Raw genomic sequence first — 21,258 nt, forward strand, 5'->3', positions numbered from 1 at the left:
TCTATATTAAACTGGGTGTTTATAATTGGCAACTTAATATTCCAAAAAATCTCTTCATATTCCAGAAGAATAATTTATATATTAATAAATATGCACTACTCATTGGCTGACAGATAGGAACAACACTGAAAAAATAAGAATGATTGTGTAATGCTGAAATGTCATTTGCTTTTAGTAATAGTTGTTGAAATGAAAACAAAAAAGGACAATGAATAAGACCTCTAAAACTGATACAGCATTGGGGATACAGCTGTATCTCAGCATTTGGATTAACTATGGCAGAAGGACTTCTTAGTTGTTAGGTTATCAAAGAATTAACAAAACAGCTGTAATAGTCCTTAACTATTTACAAAACAATAGTAGACTACATAACTTTTTCTTTGATTGTCAATTCGCTGAATCACAAATGTTGTATGACTACTTTGACGAGAATGGAAAATCAAACCCCAAGATACTTGAAGATGAATTAATTAATTTAAAGTATAAATGCCAAGTTCTCTTTTTTTCCTGTACTGCAGAAAATGGCTTCCCTGTATCCTAGTTAAAATACTATTTTTCTTTTGTCAAATATTAATTCTTCCAGTGTTCTCCAGTTTACCAACACAGTGAAAATTCCATGACTTTAATTTAAGGAGAGCAAGATGAATGCCTGCTCAGAGGTCATCAGTAGAAGACTGTGGCTGTAGAGAGCCCTTTTTACCATCCCTGCACCTTGTACCCTTGGACATGTAGTATTTCATGTCTCTCTTAGTTTAAGAACTGGATGAGAAAATTACCTGTAATAATGTGCCAGTAAATAGAAACTTGTTCCTCTTGCTGCTCTGGCAGTCCCCGGGAGAGAGTAGAAAATGGGGAAAGTTTGCGGTGTAGGTAATTTTTTTTCCTTTTTTTTTTGTTGTTCTTGTTGTTATTACTGTTTCTTAAAATGTTCCTTGCTTTAAACCCTCTGAAAGTTTTACATAAGTAAAGGAAGACTTCTTAGAAAATACCGTGAAACACATTATGGTGGTATAGAAAAAACAGGTGGTCATCTTTTGATCATTTTTAGCTTAGATATAAGGAAATTTTTATTAAGATATTGTAAATAACATGCTTTTTTATTTTCAGTTTTGGTGCCAAAAGTTGTACATTCACTCTTAATTAAGTAACTTAATATTTTTTGATTGCATTGAACACTGGTATATCCTTTTAGATATGCTTTGTTAGCATAGTGGGTATGTTACTCCTCTAATAACTAGGCCAGCTTGTTCAAGCACAAAACTTGAATCCTTAGGGAAATTTAAAAGTACAAAATGATACAAAGTAAATAACACCTTTTTGTATTTGAAAATGTTTATTCATATTTTTAAACCTTGGCTATAGTGTGTGTGACGTGTCTAGATAACATATAAATCTTAAAGTGAAATTTTGTAACACGGAACCTCTTGAAGGTCTTCTGTTGATTAGCAGATGGGTAGAAGCTTTCACCCTGTAGTGTTTGAATGCTGTCTTCATCACTTTTGAGAAATTCTTCTCTGCCTCAATGAACAGTTTTGTTTACTAGGTGAATAAAATGAGATCACTGCTATCATTAGCATTATTGTATGTTGTGAAAGAAGATTTTTGTGTGCGTGATTTGCCAAATTTTCATTTGACGTATTTTGCAAGAATGATGTTGAACACCTGGCATCAACTGAAAGGTACCTAATATGTGTGTATTAGATTTTTATGCTGTGGTTTTTGCCACTTAGTTTCACATAATTATTTCTTTTGTTTGATCTTTAAAACGTGTTTCTGCTCCTCAGAAGTATAGCAAATCTGGTTCTTTTTGAAAACATTTCCCTACAGGATAACTTACAAAAATATCTTAAAAGCATGTCTGATAGTGTCATTTCTTGTAATGGTATGTTTTTATTTTGTGTTTCCTGAAACTGCAAATTACAAAGCTATAAAACACAGCATGAAAATTCTTCCACTATTCAGAGTTCGAAAATGAAATACTGGCAGGGAGAGTTCTTGGAATGATAGGCCTGTACAAGAGGTACTTTTTGTTACAAATAAGTTTGTTAATCTTTGAGAGGTATAAATGTGAAAAACTTGAAATAATGCACAAATGATAGTGCAACTGAGACGACTAATAAGAATTGATAATGATGTTAATTAGTCTGATACTACTGCTACTTCCCATTATAAATGAGTACTCTCTGTCAATTCTTTGTTGATAATCTCTTCTTTATTGTCAGAGATGAATAATGGAAATACTAATGCTTGAATCCCAGGTTTGAACAGTCCTTTCTTTTACTTGAACAGGTTTTAGGACTGGTTCAAAATATGAGTGTTTTCCAGTGTCCCAAATGTAAGCACAAGACACACATTTTTGGAGCTGACGGTGTAAGGGATCTAGCAAAAACCCTTGGATTGGATATTTTAGGTAAGGATATAGAAATGGTTTTATTTTTGAAGAAAAATTCAGTGGCGTGCGTGAGGGAAGTGTTAACTGAAGTATGGAACTGCATAATCCTAGATTGCTCTATATTCAGACAGTGTTCAGATATAATAGAACTAATAACTTAAGTAGTTGAATGTCACAATTTTTGTATGCTCTGTTCCTTATCAGGATCATTCTTGCAAATCGGATGTGGACTGGATGTGAAAATTCTTGAATTGCATCTTAAATCTCTTTTGTTTTATAAACAATCCAGAACATGAATTGTTTTGGTATCAATGTGCTAAATTACCTGAAATTCATTATGTTATTGATCATACAACAATTTTTACAATTAACCAAGGATTCTATTTGGTCTTGTAAAACAGCCCTAACCTCTATCCATTAATGTCAATAGAAGTTTTCTCATTTATTTCATTTAAATGAAATGAGTTGTTACATATTGAAATAAATATGGTAATTTGAAATGGAGTCCCTTAAAGCAGTTGTTTTTATGTCCATAGGAAGATATCTTGACTTTTGTATGGAAGCAAGCAGACTGTAATGATTGTATTTAAGTGTTGAGATTAAAAGAATACACTGAATTGCAAAATGTTGTTTCAAAAGAAAATTTACCTTTATTGAAAACAAAATTAGCCATGTTTAAACAATCTGGCATGCCTATAAGCTAAAATATACATTGATCTTTAAAATATACATTGCTATTTTAAAAAGGCATATTTCAACCTGTGCTGTCAGCAAAAAAAAAATTACAGAATATAACACAGCGTAATTAAGTTGGTAAATGGGATAATTGCATGTGCTAATGATGTGTTTCCATGTATTACTATAATTATCTCAATGATTTTCCATAGCTAATTCATTAAAAAGAACCAGGAAGCTCACTTAGAAAGATCAACACAGAAACATCAAGGTCTGACATAAACTTAAGATAGCAAGGCAGCACATAATTAAAGACATGCTTTTGGGTTATCTTTTGGTTTTCTGAATATATAATGAGTTGTGATCAGAGCCCAGGGGGACTTCTACAGCCCTGGGTTATGTGGATGGATGCAAATCCTCTGCAAGCAGTTGAATCAAACATGCATTTAGATACACAGGCACAAATGATGTGCCATGCCATTGGTCCCAGAGATGGTTTTTATTATTCCCTAAGAGGGCAGAACTGATTGTGATTGTATTTCATTAGGAGTGATATGAGAGATTTAAAGGTTTAGCAGGGCAGGAATGAGATGTATGAAGAAAACCAGTGAAGTTTACCTTCAAACTGTCAGTGGAAGACCAGACTAAGAATAATGCCCCTAGGGTTAAATTTAGAATTACACAGTACTTGATCTGATTAGTATGCTCCTCCTTCCAGGGATGACCATTATATAATAATACCACATGTTATTATAGGAATTACTGCTTACCGATTTTACGTTAATCTATCCCAAATGGAAGTTTTATCCCAATGTCGTTTGAATTCTGCCCAGAAGCCTTGAGAACTTATTTTTATATATATATAAAATGTATATATTTGAAATTAGTATTTCTAAAATTATTTTGGTGGTATTTTGCAACATCTGTGGCTGTTCTGTTTGTTCAACTAAGCACCTAGTCCTCTCATGAAACCTGACAAGGTTTTAGTTTCCATGATAACTTCTAACAAATTCTGCAAGCTCACAATGTGCAGGATAGAAAAGCATTTTCCTTTTATTTGCTCAGAATCAGCTGCCTTTAATATTACTGAATGCCTCCTTTATTTTTGTTTATGACGGAAGACAATTAGCAGTTGCCAGTACGCCTTTGAGTGTAGTTCATTATTTCATATACTTTTGATAGTCTCATCTTTTTATTGTTCCCTAAAATGTGCCAAAGTTTGTGAGAAAGACTTTGTGCTGCTGATTGTTTCTCTCCCTGTCTCTGAAATTCCCCTATTTTGCTTTCTTTTTTTTGAAGTTTGATGACCATAACTGTGACCAGAAAGCTATACCATTGATATACATGATACTAAGATAATAATTTCTGTACACTCCATCCTGGCCTTTGCATTTCCTAACTTTTTAAACTGTATCTGCTAATAGAACCAGCAACAATGACTCTCAGATTTTTAAAATTCTTTTTGTTTTTACTTCCTACAATAAATTCAAATTATTCTCAGCACTTACCCTTTCTTTGCAGTCAGTTAGTATCAGAAAATTAGAAAAATCAAAATATCAGAAAATTCTGATAATTGTTACTATCAGAAAAACATACAATGGCAAGTTCCCATCACATTCTGTAGTGAGGAATAGTGCAAAACCTTAATCTTCCTCAAACCTTTATCACCCAAACAGCTGTGCAGATGCTTTTGCTGTCTTTATGCTTCTGCTTAATTTATAACGTTTTGATTTTTTTTTTAAATGAAGATTGCATTTTGCTTTGTCTTCTGACTTGCACTTTTGCTCATACAAGTCCTGTTATGCTCCTGCAGTACCAGCACATCTTTGTAAGTATGAGGAAGAAAAGAGAGAGGCTGCCATTTTGTAGTAGGGTGGTTATTTTTGTAATTCTCTGAGATTGTTATTAAGCTGATAGTGAAGAAGTATTTTTTCATTAACAAAACATCCGTGGGAAAAAAAGTGAAGATTAGTCTCTGCATAGAATAATGGTAGGAACTAACTTCTGGGAGATGTATGAAGTTATTGTTATTCTATTAAGAACGTTTAAGGTTAAAAAAACTTTCAAAGGACCCCCTAAATATATGAATATTTGTAATGAATATATGAACAGACTTTTATGCCTAAAGAAATTTATTCATGATTGAAACAAATAAGAAACACTTAAATTTGAAGGAAATGGGCTGTAATAATCATAAATAATAAATTTAAGTTCTTCAGAGATTCAGCTCACTAATCATGGAGCCACAGCTTTTGTCTTTGCTATTTGTTTGTTTTTTTGTTCGTGTTCCTGCTTGCTTTCGGTTCTGTTTTTTTAATCTCTTAAGCTGTGTCAATTTTCATACAGTTTTTTTAATGTTTATTTTTCTGACTACATTGAACTTCAGTAATTTACACTGGCCTTGGTTTGGGTTAAATAAATATTGCTAAAGTGTATGAATTAAACTGATACAGTTTCTGAGACCAGTCAAGATTGAACTAAGGTAGGCTGTTCTGTCTACATCCATCCATGATGTAAAATGTAGCTGTATCTTCTGTTAAAAGAAAGTTGGTCTTCAATTCACTTCATAATTATCTATGTAGCAATGAACTAAACATGGGAACTTCAAGTTTTCTTTAGTGCTGAAAAACTGTATTTCAGAAAGTATGTTTCAGAATGGAATAGGGCTGCTAATTGATTCTCCTTTAGAGCATTCCTTTCCTCTCTGACAGTTCCCTGCTCGTTATAAAAGCAGAATATAAAGAAGATTTCTATTGGAAAGAAGAATGAACTGAATAGTTGTCTACCTTTTAATTGGATCCAAGGCCTAATAGGGACAATAACAAATGCTATTATTTGGAAATTAAGTATTCAAAGAAGTCTTTGAACAGTGATTAAAATCTTAAAACAGCACTGAAAAGAATACACAATGAGGAGAGAGGCTGAGCAGTAAGTTGCATGATGAGCATTTGCCTAACAGTCAAGCAATTTTTTTTATGTACACAAAATAATTTGTATCTCAGCCTGTGTTTTTCTGTGTATTCAAGGCAAAAAAGCAAACTGCCTTCTCTAATAAATAGCTACGAAGCATAGTCCTTCCTATTCAGAGAATGAAAAATCCAGAATGTTTGGCATTCATCATTATGGTTGTACAGAAACTGTGCTGCAGCCAATTTTAATTTTAAATGCTAATTTTTTGAGATTAAGTAATTCAAAGAATATACTGAACTGGAATTTGATTTTGAGTTGCTTTAGGGCTATTTTAATGAAACATTTAAGATATATTAGGTCTTCACATGTGTGTATCTTGCTATTTTTGATACAGGAGACATTCCACTGCATGTTAATATACGGGAGACGTGTGATTCAGGACAGCCTGTTGTGATCTCACAGCCTCAAAGTGATGCTGTAAGTTTGGTGCACTGCACTTAAAACGACAAAAAGCCCTCCTCCAAAAGTGAATGGAGAGTGCTTCTTGTTATTGCTGTTTGAAATGTGTATCTGAATGTAACTTAGGGAAATAAAGTAAAAGAGGGTAGTATCATCAAGTAACTCAGGCCCTTCATTTTGGAATGCTGGTTGTCCGTTCTGCTTCTGTGGGTTTGGTTTTGTTTAATTAGTCTGAATCATTCAGAATAGCGAAGATTTGATCCAGGTTCTGGCATGCCAAGAAGAGGAAGGTCAGTGTCAAGCCTCATGAGACCTTGCAGCTAATGTAGGTCCTCTAAAACTGTCAGTTGAACTTTTGGTAGTTGAACCTGGAAACTGTCAAAGGGTCCTGTCAAAAGATGTTTGGAACAAAACCTGCGTATTGTCAGTACCTGGATTGTTTTGAGCAGGAAGTGGAGCAATTTACACGCAAGAGGAAATGGATTTTTCTGTGCCTTTACCATAGCATTTTATTGCCAAAAGAAAATATGAGTTGTTGAGGTGATGGGAGTCAAATATGCAGGTCTGTAAAGAAAAGCAGTTGCACATATAAAACTTCATTAACACTGATAGAATAAGATTTTCCTGGCTAGTATTTTCTCTTGTGCCTCTGCTGGAGTTTGTCTGCCAGGCTCTGTAGGGCAGGGTGTTGTCTGCCAGATTCGGTTTGCACAGTATATGGCATGATACAGCCTCACTCTTGACTGCTGCTTAGATGTTACCATAAAAAAAAAAAGTGATTAATGCTGATAATAGATGGTAGAATCAATTAGCGATAAGGTAGAATGTACAAATAAGGTAACCTTTCTAATATCATGATTGCTAGGCACATGCTGAAATATTGTTTTTCCGTCCCAGTCTTTTAAAAGAAAAAAAAAAGGATAATCCAGTGTTTTTAACATACTGATTGGGATTCCGGAGGAACAGTGACAGTCTTAAAATTGTCATACATCATTTTGTTTTGAAAGAGAAGCAGCAGCACTATGGCATGTTGATTTCTAATTGAATGCAATATTTCTGCTAGGCTTGGGCAAGGCCCATGCTGACCCTCTGTGGAATATTGTAGTGATCTTGAGCCTAGATCCTTGTGAAAAGGAATCATTATAATCAATACGATAGAAACTATCTGGGAAGTTTGATCAGCAGTGTGAAGGTTTGAATAAGTGCATGGCTTAGGTCAAAGTTGAAGCAAAACAGCTGAGCAAACCAAGATGGAAGGCTCACAGCTCACAGTATCTGAAATCTATAATAATCAAGAGTCTGTAGCCTGCAGGATTATCAATCTAAAAATTCAGACATGTAGGATAGCATCTTGAAAATTAAAAAAGACAAGAAAGTCTGTCGTGTTGCCATCTGTTCCTCCTTGGACTATGTTCTTGGTAATGAAAGGAGGGGTTATAAGCACCATTTGTGGCAATTAAGTTAAATATGAAGAGGAATAAAGATTGACAAATATGTGTGACTCTGGGGTAAACTTTTAATATTCTTCTCTGCTATTGTGTCTGGGAGATAATAATTCTCCTCAGAGAATGAGGTTTTTTTAGATGTCACTAATCTCTACAGAATGAAAAATAATTTCCCTTTATCCCTTCTCATTTTAAAGACAGAGAAAATTATTGTTGTTCTTTTATATTTTAGAAGAAAAATTAAAATCTTAGCACATAACTGATGGTGGGTGAGGTCATATAAGGTCAGATTCTAATCTTTAATACATGACACCCATCACCATGTTTCTCAAATAAACTAAAATTGTGGCTATTCATGCATGAACAATCACAATTTTTCAGATAGAGAGCAGTGTGTGCAGAGCTGCTGACATTATCTCTGCTCTTGTCACTTAAATTTACCGGGGTTTTTTTAATACAAAATTCTGTGCTGTTTTTGTTAGAACACACTTACAAATCCAATACAGAATCACAGAACTGAAATAATACCTAGCCAATTCAAACAGTGGGGAATAAGAATGGTGATTGACTTCTCAGAAACCCAGCATGCTGTCACACCTTCTAAGCTCTGTCAAGACTAGAATAAAGGGTGTTTCGAAAATATGTTAGCTAATACTTTTTTTGCTTGCACACCTGTCACGAGGTTCAACTTGCCTTGCTGATATATAGAAGTAGAGCTCTCAGACTACACTAGAATTTTAAAATGTGTCAGCAAACTTGTCTAAATTTGTTATTTTAAAACTTAGATGTAGTTGGTGTAAAAGGGAAGCTTCCTTTTCACAACTGGCAAGGAAATTACTAACAACCAAAACAACCCTTCCAGAAAAAAAGATTACTTGTAGAATTGTGCATGTATGAACTTAGGAAGTTCTTCCTCAGGGAAGGTACAGATGCGTAAGACTCGTCGACTTACGGAAAGGGCTGACTATATAGCTAAAGGATGTGAAGATTTAATGGCCGGAGTTCTCTTCTGGTGAAGCTTGAGACAGTTCATTGACAAAACTTTGTTATGTGCTGTACAAATGGAGTATTACTGTACTCACGTGTTAGCCTAAGTGGCAGGGGCTAGTCTAACAGAAAGAGAGCAGACAGACCGCAGCAATTGGGAGTGATCTAAGATCCTCTACAAGATGCTAATAATTTCTTACTTTAATCAACAGTGAGGACTTACCAGACCTTTCTGGAGATAATTGAGAGTCTTGGGAGCATTTTCCTCCTCCATCAAGCTGTGGAGGTAGATTGGCTGACTAGGGCTTCGGGTTTTTGCTCATCCAAATATAGGGGAGAGTCTCTAGACAGCAAAGGCTAGTAAAGGAAAATCAGGAACACTGCTAAAATGGTGGAATAGGGAAAACAGTATGGAAGAAGGTAGAACAGGGAAAACAAATGAGGAATCACTGAAACCAAGTGGAATTGATCCTGCGCAGATGTAGAGGAACCTCCTAGGGATCATGAGAAGGAACAAGCAGCAAACAGGTGTTTGAAAGAGGCATCCTGAAACTTGTGGATAAGAGGGCTAGAAACACAGCAAGAGATACAGAACATGATTAATTGCAGTGGAGTCATTCTTCCACCAAACGAGTTGTTTAAATGTCCAGTGAGCTCTCCATCAACACTGGGGGGAAAAAGTAAGTAGAGGTTCCTAAGAGCTCGTCCATCTGTGAGCACAAAACCTGGAGAAGTATGGGACAGTTGGTGGTTATCTTGTGAGGACTTCCCACTAGAAACTTTTGGGTGTATCACAGCCTTGATGGCATAGTGGATTTGTTAATACTTTGCTAGAACAGACAGGCTAGCTGTGACCATTGAGCTCCAAAGTCCCATCTGTCTCAAGATCAAAGAAGCAGCTCAAGCAAGTACAAAATACATTTGCTGTTACCAGTGTGTTCATTCACCTTCTAAAAGCTAGGGAGTCTTGTTGGAATAGACATTTCAGGGAGGAGACATGCTGGAGGCTGAGGAAAGCAGTAGATGTTGTCTCTCATCTTCTTGTCTTGGGAATGAGGTGATAAAAAAAAAAAAAAAGAGTTGTGGAGGAGAGATGATACACCTAAGGTTCAGCAGGGATAATGTATTCAAGACAGCAGAGAAGTCATGAAAGAATGAGGTTTAGATTTCACCTTCTTCCCCTTCTCCATTATTAAAGAGATAGTGAGCCCTCATGACAGAAGGTATAAAGAGGATGACTGCTTTTGGAAACAAAACAAATTCCAGGAAACACATAATGGTCAGTTAGTTCCTTAGTGTTTTCTTGCCGCATATTGTTATGGAAAACATTTGGAATCTATTAAGGAAAAATACTTTGAGTTCACCCTCTTGTTCTGTAAAAATCAAGTGGAATATATTGGGAAAGCAGGGGAAGATGAAAGGGAGCAAACCAGGTGAATCATATATAGCTTAGATTGTTGGATCCCCAGATTGCACAGCCTTTTGCAGGTATGCACAAACCAACATGCAGTGTGGTGAGGAATTGGGTAGGAGAAGAGCCAAACTTGTGCTGGGGCAAGGAAACCAGGACCTGTGGCTGGAAAATATGCTTAATGTCATCCTATCAGCTTACGATAAAGACCAGTGTATGATACAAGCCCTACATACTTCTTTGGGGAGGTTCTTTCCAAACTGTCTAGTTCACATTTAACAATGTGAAATGTATTCAGCCCTCTTGCAGATTTCATATACTCATATATATTGGTGAAGGATTTTGAGGCCAGTAAATTGCACACAGATCTATAAGGGGATAGCAAAAGCCCAGTCAGGTGGAAAGGAGTGGCACAAGGCATCAGCAGTCTGACGTAACAGAGGAAAGTAAGTCTGGTTAAAAATCCCTTTTCAATTAAATTAGATTGGGTATTATCCAAAGAGACAGGTGGAATTTGTATTCAGAAAGACTTTTTTTGTAGAACTCTATGAAACGGTGATGTGTGAGTGGGTAAAAACGTATAACCTTTTAAAGCTTGCAAGAAATAGTTGGAGAAGAATTGAAGTAGTGGTAGCTAATAATGTTTGCTGTTGTTTAGCTGTCGTCAATAATTCCATTTAAAGAGTAGTCTCCCCAGGGTGTGATATCTTTTAAAGAGCAGCATACCCTGAAGAAGGCTGCATGATATGACTTATAATATGCCTTATCGTCAGGGCTTCCTTTGAATGATCACAGTAACATTTGGAATGTGTAGGTTCGAATCCTTCATTCAGGGTGTAGATAGTACAATGCATCATCAGACCCTCATTTATGCTTCACTCCGCTGAAGAAAATGCTGAGTGGTAGGATAGTCTGTTTGAAGGATGTTACTATATTGCATTTGAATTGCACTGTTCTACTTAACCATGTTTTCTCGGCAGGGTGTCTTTTTTGATGTACGTAATGGCACCTGAGTGATGTACATGCATAATGGCACCTTGGGGCTAGCAGTGTTTCCCAGCTGAGCCTGCCTCAGAGGACAGCTTGCTTTTGCAACTGCTGATACATAGGATTAACAGGAAATTTCCCATGAGCATTAAGGATTTTTTTTGAGGTATTAGATTCAGGAAGCATCCAGTTTACTTACCCATCTCCTCCATTTCATGTTGTAATTTATGGATTGACTTTTATCGTCTCATTAAGTCCCGTTTCTGGGCTGAGACTTCATTGCAGTTTGGCAGGAGTTGCCAACAGATGCAAAGAAGAATCTTATGGTAGAGCTGCCCAGAGGAGGACACAGTGGGAAAGGCTCGGGGCCTTTTGCAGCAATGAAGAATTTCTCTGGGTAACATGAAGCTTTTATCTGAAGTGGAAGCTCATTTGAAGCTGTGTTTATCATCATGCTTTTAGTGCCTTCTGAGTTGACCACAGTAAAATACAGACATCGGAGGGCAGCTCCAGGCATGCACTGAAGGTTGGAGTTGTGTCAAAGTAACAAGCAATTTCCATGAAAATTAAAGCTATTTAAAAATCTGATTGAACGGGAAAATGGACTGTGGTTGAGCAAAAGAGAGTGCTAATAAGAACAAAAGCTATCACCTATCATTATTTTCATGCAGATGGTAGCTAAGTCTAGTATTTGTCCTTGTGGTAGTCACTATTTGATTAGTTGTTCATTGCTCATGGTTGCTAGTTTCCTTTAGCAATGAATAAAGTGTAAGCCCCTAACAGCTCAGCTGAGCAGATTTGAATACCTTATCCTTCTTTACAGTTAGAGGAGCATCCACAGCATTTGATATTCCAGACAGTTGGACTTGCATAGATTCTCCCTTGGATTGCTGGGCTGGATAAAGCATCTTAATAGTCTTGGGAGTCTTTTAATCACAAATAGAAGTTAGAAACCATGCCAGTACCAGGATTTACACTCTGGTGTACTTGGCCTGCAAGCAGTTGGATCAGTAAGCTTTTTCTGAGTTGCTAGTCTGAAGTTGTTTGCATGCAGTGGTTTTGGGTGAAGACGAATGTGATATCAGCTACTACCTGTTTTGACTTTGTTGATGGGTAAATTGTATTCTGTATTTGTGTGGCCATTGCACTAGACACTGGAAGCCACTGTAGTGAGCTGTTTGTAGGCTAAGATCTGCACTCCAGTGAAAGGCAAACTAGCAAGTCAAGCCAATCCAATCCAATCCATGAAAACAGGGCAGAGTCAGCCATGACCTGTAAAGTCCGTTTGCAGTAATCTTAGCAGTGATGCGTACTTCCCTCATGGGTAAGATTTTTAGGGAGAATGAAATGCCATAACTGAAAGGCTCGCATTTCTCTAGGATTGCCATAGGGCTTAATTAGATGAGCTAATAAAAAGACGTGCAGTTTAAATCTACCCCTTGTCTATTATCCCATGACAGAATAATGAATCAAGGTGTTCTGATTATTTAGGCTAAGTAGGACTTTTCAGTCCTTTTCCTGATGAACTTCGTTACAAGTTCTCAGTTTCCTACTCCAGGATCTATGCTGTCATTAGTCACTTCATCATCTACCATGCCCTTTCAGTTCTAAGGAGGTTTGTGGTTTAAAGGATGCTGCACTCTTTTCTGGCAGTGTTTGTACCAGTGTTTGAGAGGTGAACAGTCTCTCACGTAGCCATTTATCCAGCTCTTTCGACTCTCTGAACGTCACCTTCCACCTCTGCCTCTGCCCTCCCTGATGCTGCTCTCAGACTCCATCTAGGCAGCATTTGTAATGAACAAGTCTGGTCTGTTTTTAGGGCATTCTGTCTTCCTGTGCACTTCTCCTTTATCCTCTCGAAGCAGGGAGAATGTTTGGCTTCCAGCTAACTGATGTGTTGCTGTTAAAGTTGTCCATTTGCAAAAAAATGCTTTCAGAAAGACAGTCTATAAACCATTCCTTTAGAGCTTCCAAACCATAAAGGGAAAAACTGATCTATAAAGTTCACTTTTATCCTATTAAAATGAAAATGGTTGTGAGTGATGAATAAGAACTCATCGTTTACTTTTTCTCCTCTGGCTTTCCACCCAAAAAGGAAATAAAAAACCCTCTCCATTTTCAGTTGCAACCCATCTTCTTTTGCTTAGTAACAATGGAGTAAAGAGCTGAACTGAGCTGTGCTCTCTGTCTACAGATGCAACATTGAAAAGATCACAAGTAGGAGAAAACATTCAGTACATGTAGGGTTGTTTTTATGTGATGAAAACTGTATTGACAGTCACTGAGATTCCATTTAGACCTTTCACGTATGTCGATGTACGTTACTGCTGATAGACAGGTCCTCACTCATAGCTGAATGATTTGTTCAAAGATAGGAAACTAAGGCTCAAAACAGTTGATTTTTGAGGTTACAGAGGTTACTCTACCAGTAACCTCTAACCAGGTTACTGGTAGAGTTCTGTAAGGACATGTGTGAGATACTGTTCTGTTCAACATATAAAATAGTGGTCTAGGAAAACAAAAAAAGGATACTTAGCAGGTAAGACTGATTGTTGATAATACTTGGGCTAGGTAATACTAGCATGCTGGCTACAAAGAGTTGCACCAGGAACCTCCTGTTACGAAGTCACAGATCAGCTACTTGGCAAATGAGAGTCAGTGTACATTGTGGAATTGTAGTCTGGAGACTCATTAACAGTGTTTTTTTGGGAAAAAAAAAAATTCTAGTTTATTGGGATCTTGATATAGGGTAACACACAAGCAATCAAGTCTCCCAAGCAGGATATCTGATTGCTGTCTGGATGGTTACGGAAGTCTTTGTTCCAAGGACCCTTGCCAATGGTGTCTTTGGCTGGATCAAATGAGACTCCCTGAACTGCTGTTTGGCTCAGTTTTAACAATGCAGCTAGTCCATGGTCCTATATGACTACTACAGCATCTGCATGATCCGTTGCTGCTGATTATCTTGATTTATGTACAGAACATGTCCTATCTTAACTTCGTACAAAAGCACTGTCCTATGTTACTATTTCTGCACTTGCAGGAACAATTTCTACAGTGTATTTATAATTCTGTGTACAATTTGGTCAGCTCTGGAGCAGGAACAGCCTGGGCAGTCTCGAGAAGGGGCCAGATTTTCCATGCAGGTTGTTAATTGACTCATTAAAACACATGAATTGATCTGTGCAAAGTGGGAACTGCCTGCGGGACTCTTCAAGATAGTCCAAAATTCCCACCTGGAGCGCTCCTACACTGATTAGTCAAATACTTAACTGCAAAGGCAGCTTGACTTCAGTCAATTGCCTTAGTTGAAGTTGGTCCATTATCTCATCTATGCAGGTGGCTAGCTGGGGAGTAGCTAGACCACCCAGGGAATTAATAGCTAAATGTGGTGGGTGTTGCACATGGGCACAGCTGTGCTACCCAACTGCACTGCAGTTATACCCACAGGACAAGTTTGAATTTCATGCTTGTGACTTAAGTTCTATAGTTCTTGCCACAGTCACATGTACGGGAGAAAACAATTCTAGTTTGGTGTCTGCATTCCTTACAAACTCAGAAAATTACGTGACTTTAGTTTTAAGGTGATGTGAGCACTGATACTATGAGGTGCTGAGGCTGGGAGTGCCAGAAAAGAAAACCCTCCAAGCCAGGAGCAAACCCGAGAAGAGAGGAGACATGTTCATAGAATCATAGAAACATTTAGGTTGGAAAAGACCTTTAAGATCATCAGGTCCAACCATTAACGTAGCACTGCCAAGTCCACCACTAAACCGTGTCCCTAAGCACCACAACTACATGTCTTTTAAATACCTCCAGGGATGGTGACTCAACCACTTCCCTGGGCAGCCTGTTCCAATGCTTGACAACCCTTTTGGTGAAGAAATTTTTCCTAATATCCAATCTAAACCTCCCCTGGCCTTTTCCATGGCCTTTTCCCCTGGCCTTTCCAACTTAAGCCATTTCCTCTTGTCCTATCACTTGTTGCTTGGGAGAAGAGACTGACACCCACCTCGCTACAACCTTCTTTCAGGTAGTTGTAGAGAGCGATAAGGTCTCCCCTCAGCCTCCTTTAGCCCAGGCTAAACAACCCAGTTCCCTCAGCCGCTCCTCATAAGACTTCTGCTCTAGACCCTTCACCAGCTTCGTTGCCCTTCTCTGGATACGCTCCAGCACCTCAATGTCTCTCTTGTAGTGAGGGGCCCAAAACTGAACACAGTATTTGAGGTGCGGCCTCACCAGTGCTGAGTACAGGGGGACAATCACTTCCCTAGTCCTGCTGGCCACACTATTTCTGATACAAGCCAGGATGCTGTTGGCCTCCTTGGCCACCTGGGCACACTGCTGGCTCATATTCAGCCAGCTATCGACCAACACCCCCAGGTCCTTTTCTGCTGGGCAGCTTTCCGGCCATTCTTCCCCAAGCCTGTAGCGTTGCATGGGGTTGTTGTGGCCCAAGTGCAGGACCTTGCACTTGGCCTTGTTAAACCTCATACAATTGACCTCGGCCCATCGATCCAGCCTGTCCAGGTCCCTCTGCAGAGCCTTCCTCCCCCCAAGTAGATCAACACTCCCGCACAACTTGGTGTCATCTGCAAACTTACTGAGGGTGCACTTGATCCCGTTGTCCAGATCATTGATAAAGACATTAAACAGAACTGGCCCCAATCCTGAGCCCTGGGGAACACCACTTGTGACCGGCTGCCAACTGGATTTAACTCCATTCACTCCACAGCTCTTTGGGCCCGGCTATCCAGCCAGTTCTTTACCCAGCGAAGAGTACACCCGTCCAAGCCATGAGCAGCCAGTTTCTCCAGGAGAATGCTGTGGGAAACCATGTCAAAGGCTTTACTGAAGTCTAGGTAGACAACATCCACAGCCTTTCCCCCATCCACTAAGCGGGTCACCTTGTCATAGAAGGAGATCAGGTTAGTCAAGGCAGGACCTGCCTTTCATGAACCCATGCTGACTGGGCCTGAGCACCTGGTTGTCCTGTACGTGCCACGGGATGGCACTCAAGATCATCTGCTCCATAACCTTCCCCGGCACCAAGGTCAGACTGACAGGCCTGTAGTTCTCTGGATCCTCCTTCCGGCCCTTCTTGTAGATGGGCGTCACATTTGCTAACCTCCAGTCAACTGGGACCTCCCCGGTTACCCAGGACTGCTGATAAAGGATTGAAAGTGGCTTGGTGAGCACTTCTGCCAGCTCCCTCAGTACCCTTGGGTGGATCCCATCCAGCCCCATAGGCTTGTGTGTGTGTGTAAGTGGTGTAGCAGGTCGCTAATTTGGATTATGGGGGCTTCATTCTGCTCCCTGTCTTCCAGCTCAGGGGGCTGGGTACCTGGGGGACAAATGGTCTTACTATTAAAAGACTGAGGCAAAGAAGGCATTAAGTACCTCAGCCTTTTCCTCATCCTTTGTCACTATGTTTCCCCCCACATCCAATAAAGGATGGAGAGTTTCCTTAGCCAACCTTTTGTTGCTAATGTATTTATAGAAACATTTTTTTATTGTCTTTTATGGCAGTAGCCAGATTAAGTTCTAGTTGGTCTTTGGCCCTTCTAATTTTCTCCCTGCGTAACCTCACGACACCTTAATAGTCCTCCTGAGTTGCCTGCCCCTTCTACCAAAGGTCATAGACTCTCCTTTTTCTCCTGAGTTCCAGCCAAAGCTCTCTGTTCAGCCAGGCCAGTGGTCTTCCCCGCCGGCTCATTTTTCGGCACATGGGGACAGCCTGCTCCTGCACCTTTAAGATTTCTTTCTTGAATGAATGTCCAGCCTTCCTGGGCTCCTTTGCCCTTCAGGACTGCTTCCCAAGGGACTCTGTCAACGAATCTCCTAAACCAGGCCAAAGTCTGCCCTCCGGAAGTCAAGGCAGCAGTTCTGCTGACCCCCTCCTTACTTCTCCAAGAATCAAAAACTCTTATAATTTTGTGATCGCTGTGCCCAAGACAGCCTCCAGCCATCACTTCACCCACAAGTCCTTCTCTGTTCACAAACAAGAGGTCCAGCAGGGCACCTTCCCTAGTTGGCTCACTCACCAGCTGTGTCAGGAAGTTCTCTTCCACACACTCCAGGAACCTCCTAGGCTGTTTCCTCTCTGCTGTATTGTATTTCTAGCAGACATCTGGTAAGTTGAAGTCCCCCATGAGAACAAGGGTTAGCGATTGTGAGACTTCTCCCAGCTGCTTATAGAATATTTCGTCTTCCTCTTCATCCTGGTTGGGTGGTCTATAACAGACTCCCACCATGATGTCTGCCTTGTTGGGGGTGCCTGGCCCTGCAAAAGGCTGCCACCTGATTCAGACCAGTGACATTTGGTGCTAGGGGCCCAGTTGAGAGACTGACCTTCCCTTCCTGCCCCTCAAGCTCTGGTCTCAGGCATTTGTCAGCTCGAGGTCTAACTCGAGGTTAGAGCCATCTAAGAGTGCTGCAGGAGCCAGGAGAGATCAGTGCAGTAGGGAATATTGTGGTGATTTTTTCTAGTAAAACAGGGAAGGTTGTCAATATGGGCTCCATATGCAGACTTATTTAAGAAGATTAAGTAGCTTGGTTACAATCTAATAGAGTAGTAGCAAGCTGAATAGCAGGGGAGTTTTCTATTGTACTAGACAAGCACAGAACATGATGCACCAGCTGGAAATTGAAGCATGACAAATTCAAATTATAGATAAGGTGTACATTTTTAACAATGGAAGTAATCAACCTCTGGAACAACGTACAAGAGATAGGTAGAGAGATATATATATACACACAAAGACACTCTTTTAGTTGAAAATCTTTGTATCAAGATGGGAGACCGTGCTAAAAGGCATGTTCCATTTCAATTACAAGTTGTTGAGCTTGGTGCAGGAATTATTTGGCTTCATTTTGTGGTTTGTTCTGTGTTGGACCTTGGGCAGTGTTTTTATACATGTCCCTTGACATTAAATTTATGAATACTTGATGTTAGACTGATCATGGTTCTAGCTGTGTCACGTTTTTAGAGATGTTAAAAGAAGTATGCTTATTTGAGTCGCTCCCCATAGTCTTACAGTTCTGTGCTCTTCTGCCCTCCAGCTGATGGTATCTGACCAGATGCCACAGGTTGGTGTTAGAGAGAGATTTTGCTGTATGGATTCTAGTGTTGCGGAGTTAGTTCTTTCCAATACCCACTTCAGTCTTTTGGAAAGATGTCTGGTTTTGAAAATGCTTTGAATTTTAATGTCTGTATAGGAAAATCTGTAGTGTAGTCTAGTCCGTAATGAATTAATTCTATAAAAAAAAATTGGGGGCGGGGAATGTCGTCGTTTTCTCTGATTCTCCATCTCAATCCTGTGCATGGTGCGTCTCAGTCTTCAGGGAGAGAGAAGTTTATAATCAATAGTATCTGTGGGACTAAAGAGTCTCCTTCCTTCTCAACACTTCTCCTCCAGAACAATATTGATTCTGTTTGCTGTTTAAGACAGATTGTTCAGTCAAGTCCTATTCTCAGAGTAATACCAAAGTTAAATTTTACACCCCCCCCAGCATTTTAAATAATGCTTGTACTTATTTTATGTATTAATGCATCATTTTCCCTGAAAATAAAACTGGCTAAATCAAACCCATTTATTGTAACATTTTTCTTTTCTTTGAAGGTGTGTGAAAGAACATATACCTAATGAGATGTAAAATATTCCTTTTTATGGAAAGTGAAAGGTGCTAAATATATGTTTCTGTTTTTACAGGCTAAAGCCTATCTAAAGATAGCTATGGAAATAGTAAGACGACTGCCAGTTCCTCCTGCCTGAAGCGTTTATCACTGAAACTTACCAAAAAAGCGATCTTTTGGTGTGACCAATGCAGAAGAGTCCTGCTATCTAATTATGTGGATGCCATATTTCAGTTCTAAGAACTTTTTTAGGAGTTAAGTTATCAGAGGTTAAACTGTGATTGTGGTATTTACTGTTTTTCAAATCATTGTTTGGCCATGTCCAAATGGATTGAAGTATGCAAAAGATGATAGACAATATTTAACTGCTGGATTGTAACATCATCAAGCAAGAAGGGATGAAGTATGTTTTTTATGTGTCCCGTTTTAAGGTCAAGAATGAAAAACAGCTGCTTCAGCCAAGCAGAATGATGAGAGGGGTGCCAAGGCATAAGTCCTCCTTATGAAATGACATTTGCCATACTCTAATTTCTGTCAATTTTGGTTCAACTTTTCACTTGGTTAACAACCAAGCTGACCTTAAGTTCTGCAAAATTTTAAGAAGCGAATTCAGTTATGTAACTGCAATACTTTTGTGCATTCATCTTAAAAGAAAATTTAAAAAATTCCATGTATACTCTGGAGAGTTCTTGTGATGGATCATGAGCAAATCCATTCATTATTGGATAATGTTCGATCATGAGGCAATTCAGAGTTTAGTGGAGAATGGATTACATGACCCTGAGGCTTATTTCTTGACTGCTTTGCATTGTAATGAACTCAGACAGAAGACTAGGTAACCAAGGTCTTCACTGAAAACCAGATGTTGTGCCTGAGCTCAGTTTGCCAGGGGATGTAAATGATCAAGATAAATTAAATTTATGATTGCATATTCCTATTACAGTGCAGCAACTTGGAATTTGAATATAAAGATATATTTTTGAAGTAAAGAAAAATTTGGTCTTCAAACTGCATGGCCTTCTGGTTTGTTTTTTCATTACCCTGTATTTCTGCGATCTTTATTTTTGTGTTGGTGTGTGGAAGTGGAAGAATATGCCTTCAGGGAATGAGTTTCCATTTACAATTAGATGTCTGAGTTGACATTTAGGCTTTTTCATTTACACAGTCAAGTATGGGTATCTTAAACATACATCTTAACCGTACCATACTGGGAATTTAACCATACTAGGGAGTTCTGATGTTGAACTCTGTGGGACCAAGATTTTCCCTGTCGTCCAAATAATTATTCATAATTTTGGATGTAGTTGTTTTTTCTTATTTAAATGAGACAACATAAAAAGTTGGTATACATTTATGTTAAGAATATTCAAGTAATATGTACCTAGAATTTACATGGGAAAGCTAGACACAAATTATGGGTTGAATTTCAAGCTTAGGTGATTTTGTAAACATGTAAATTATATAGCCCAAAACTGTTGATTTTTTTGCTTCAAGTGAATCTCTGAACCTCCTTGCCTGCACCCTCCCCATGAGATCTCATATCAGTGTTCAGCTTTTTCAGTAGTGTATTATCCCAAGCCTGTAGAATTGACACAAATATTCACTTCCTTTCAGTTGTCTAATATATTTTACAAAAATTAAAGCTGGCTTAGTGTTCTGCCATTTCATATTTTATTGATAACTTCCTGTTTTTTTAATTTAGTTTTATCTCTACACATATTTATTCACTTCTGCTTTACATATTGTAATCATTGATATGTATGTCTATAAGTAATCCTGTGATTGTTTTCGCATAGTATAATCATAAATTTCAGTGGAAAAACTGGGATTTCTGACTGTTTTTTGGCAAAAGACTGTGATACTTTCTGAACTTTGGTATTTATTATTTTCATTCTGTTAAAAATAATGTCTCTGACACCCAGTTCATGTTGAGACTTGGTGAACAATCAGTATACATATATAAGGTTGTTTGTTTTCCCTTTTTTTCTTTCTCATTATTTCTTGGGTTAGTTGAGGGATGAAATTTGCTTTCAAATGTCCTTTTATTTTTACTCCTTTTTACATTTTTTTTCCTTTTAATTAAGTACTGCGGTTTTGCTCTGTTGAATCTTTCACCTGCAGAACTATTTTGAATGCCTTTATCAAGAAACTGGTTATAATGATTAAATATAGTTTCTAAGCCAATCTGAAAATTCATGTTTAATTAACATTTTAGTGGAAGGATTGCACAACGTAGTAGGTGAAACCTGATTAAAAATTTTCAGTCATTTAAAAAAAAAAAAAAATATATATAAAATTGTACTGAGTAGGTAGGACATTTCTGCATTTAAGGATAGCAATGGTCAAACCAAATTTA

General features: G+C 38.4%; 1 protein-coding gene across 13 annotated transcripts in view; it reads left to right on the top strand.

Annotated features, from left to right (window-relative positions):
* The window catches only part of NUBPL (NUBP iron-sulfur cluster assembly factor, mitochondrial), a 122,034-nt gene extending 101,006 nt beyond the window's left edge, over nt 1-21,028 (top strand). For 6 of the 13 annotated variants that reach the window (XM_072864073.1, XM_072864076.1, XM_072864075.1 and 3 more), the window contains 3 exons: nt 2,290-2,410; nt 6,372-6,454; nt 18,979-21,024. In XM_072864073.1, the coding sequence (XP_072720174.1) occupies nt 2,290-2,410; nt 6,372-6,454; nt 18,979-19,041 (267 nt within the window). In that variant the 3' untranslated portion in view covers nt 19,042-21,024. Of the gene's footprint in view, nt 1-2,289; nt 2,411-6,371; nt 6,455-18,978 lie in introns of all 13 variants that reach the window. The other 7 variants (XM_072864083.1, XM_072864071.1, XM_072864081.1 and 4 more) reach the window with 4 other exon arrangements.
* Nucleotides 21,029-21,258: the final 230 nt, after the last annotated feature.

The sequence above is a fragment of the Ciconia boyciana genome, chromosome 6 (assembly GCF_034638445.1).
Source record: "Ciconia boyciana chromosome 6, ASM3463844v1, whole genome shotgun sequence".
In the NCBI taxonomy this organism is placed as follows: domain Eukaryota; kingdom Metazoa; phylum Chordata; class Aves; order Ciconiiformes; family Ciconiidae; genus Ciconia; species Ciconia boyciana.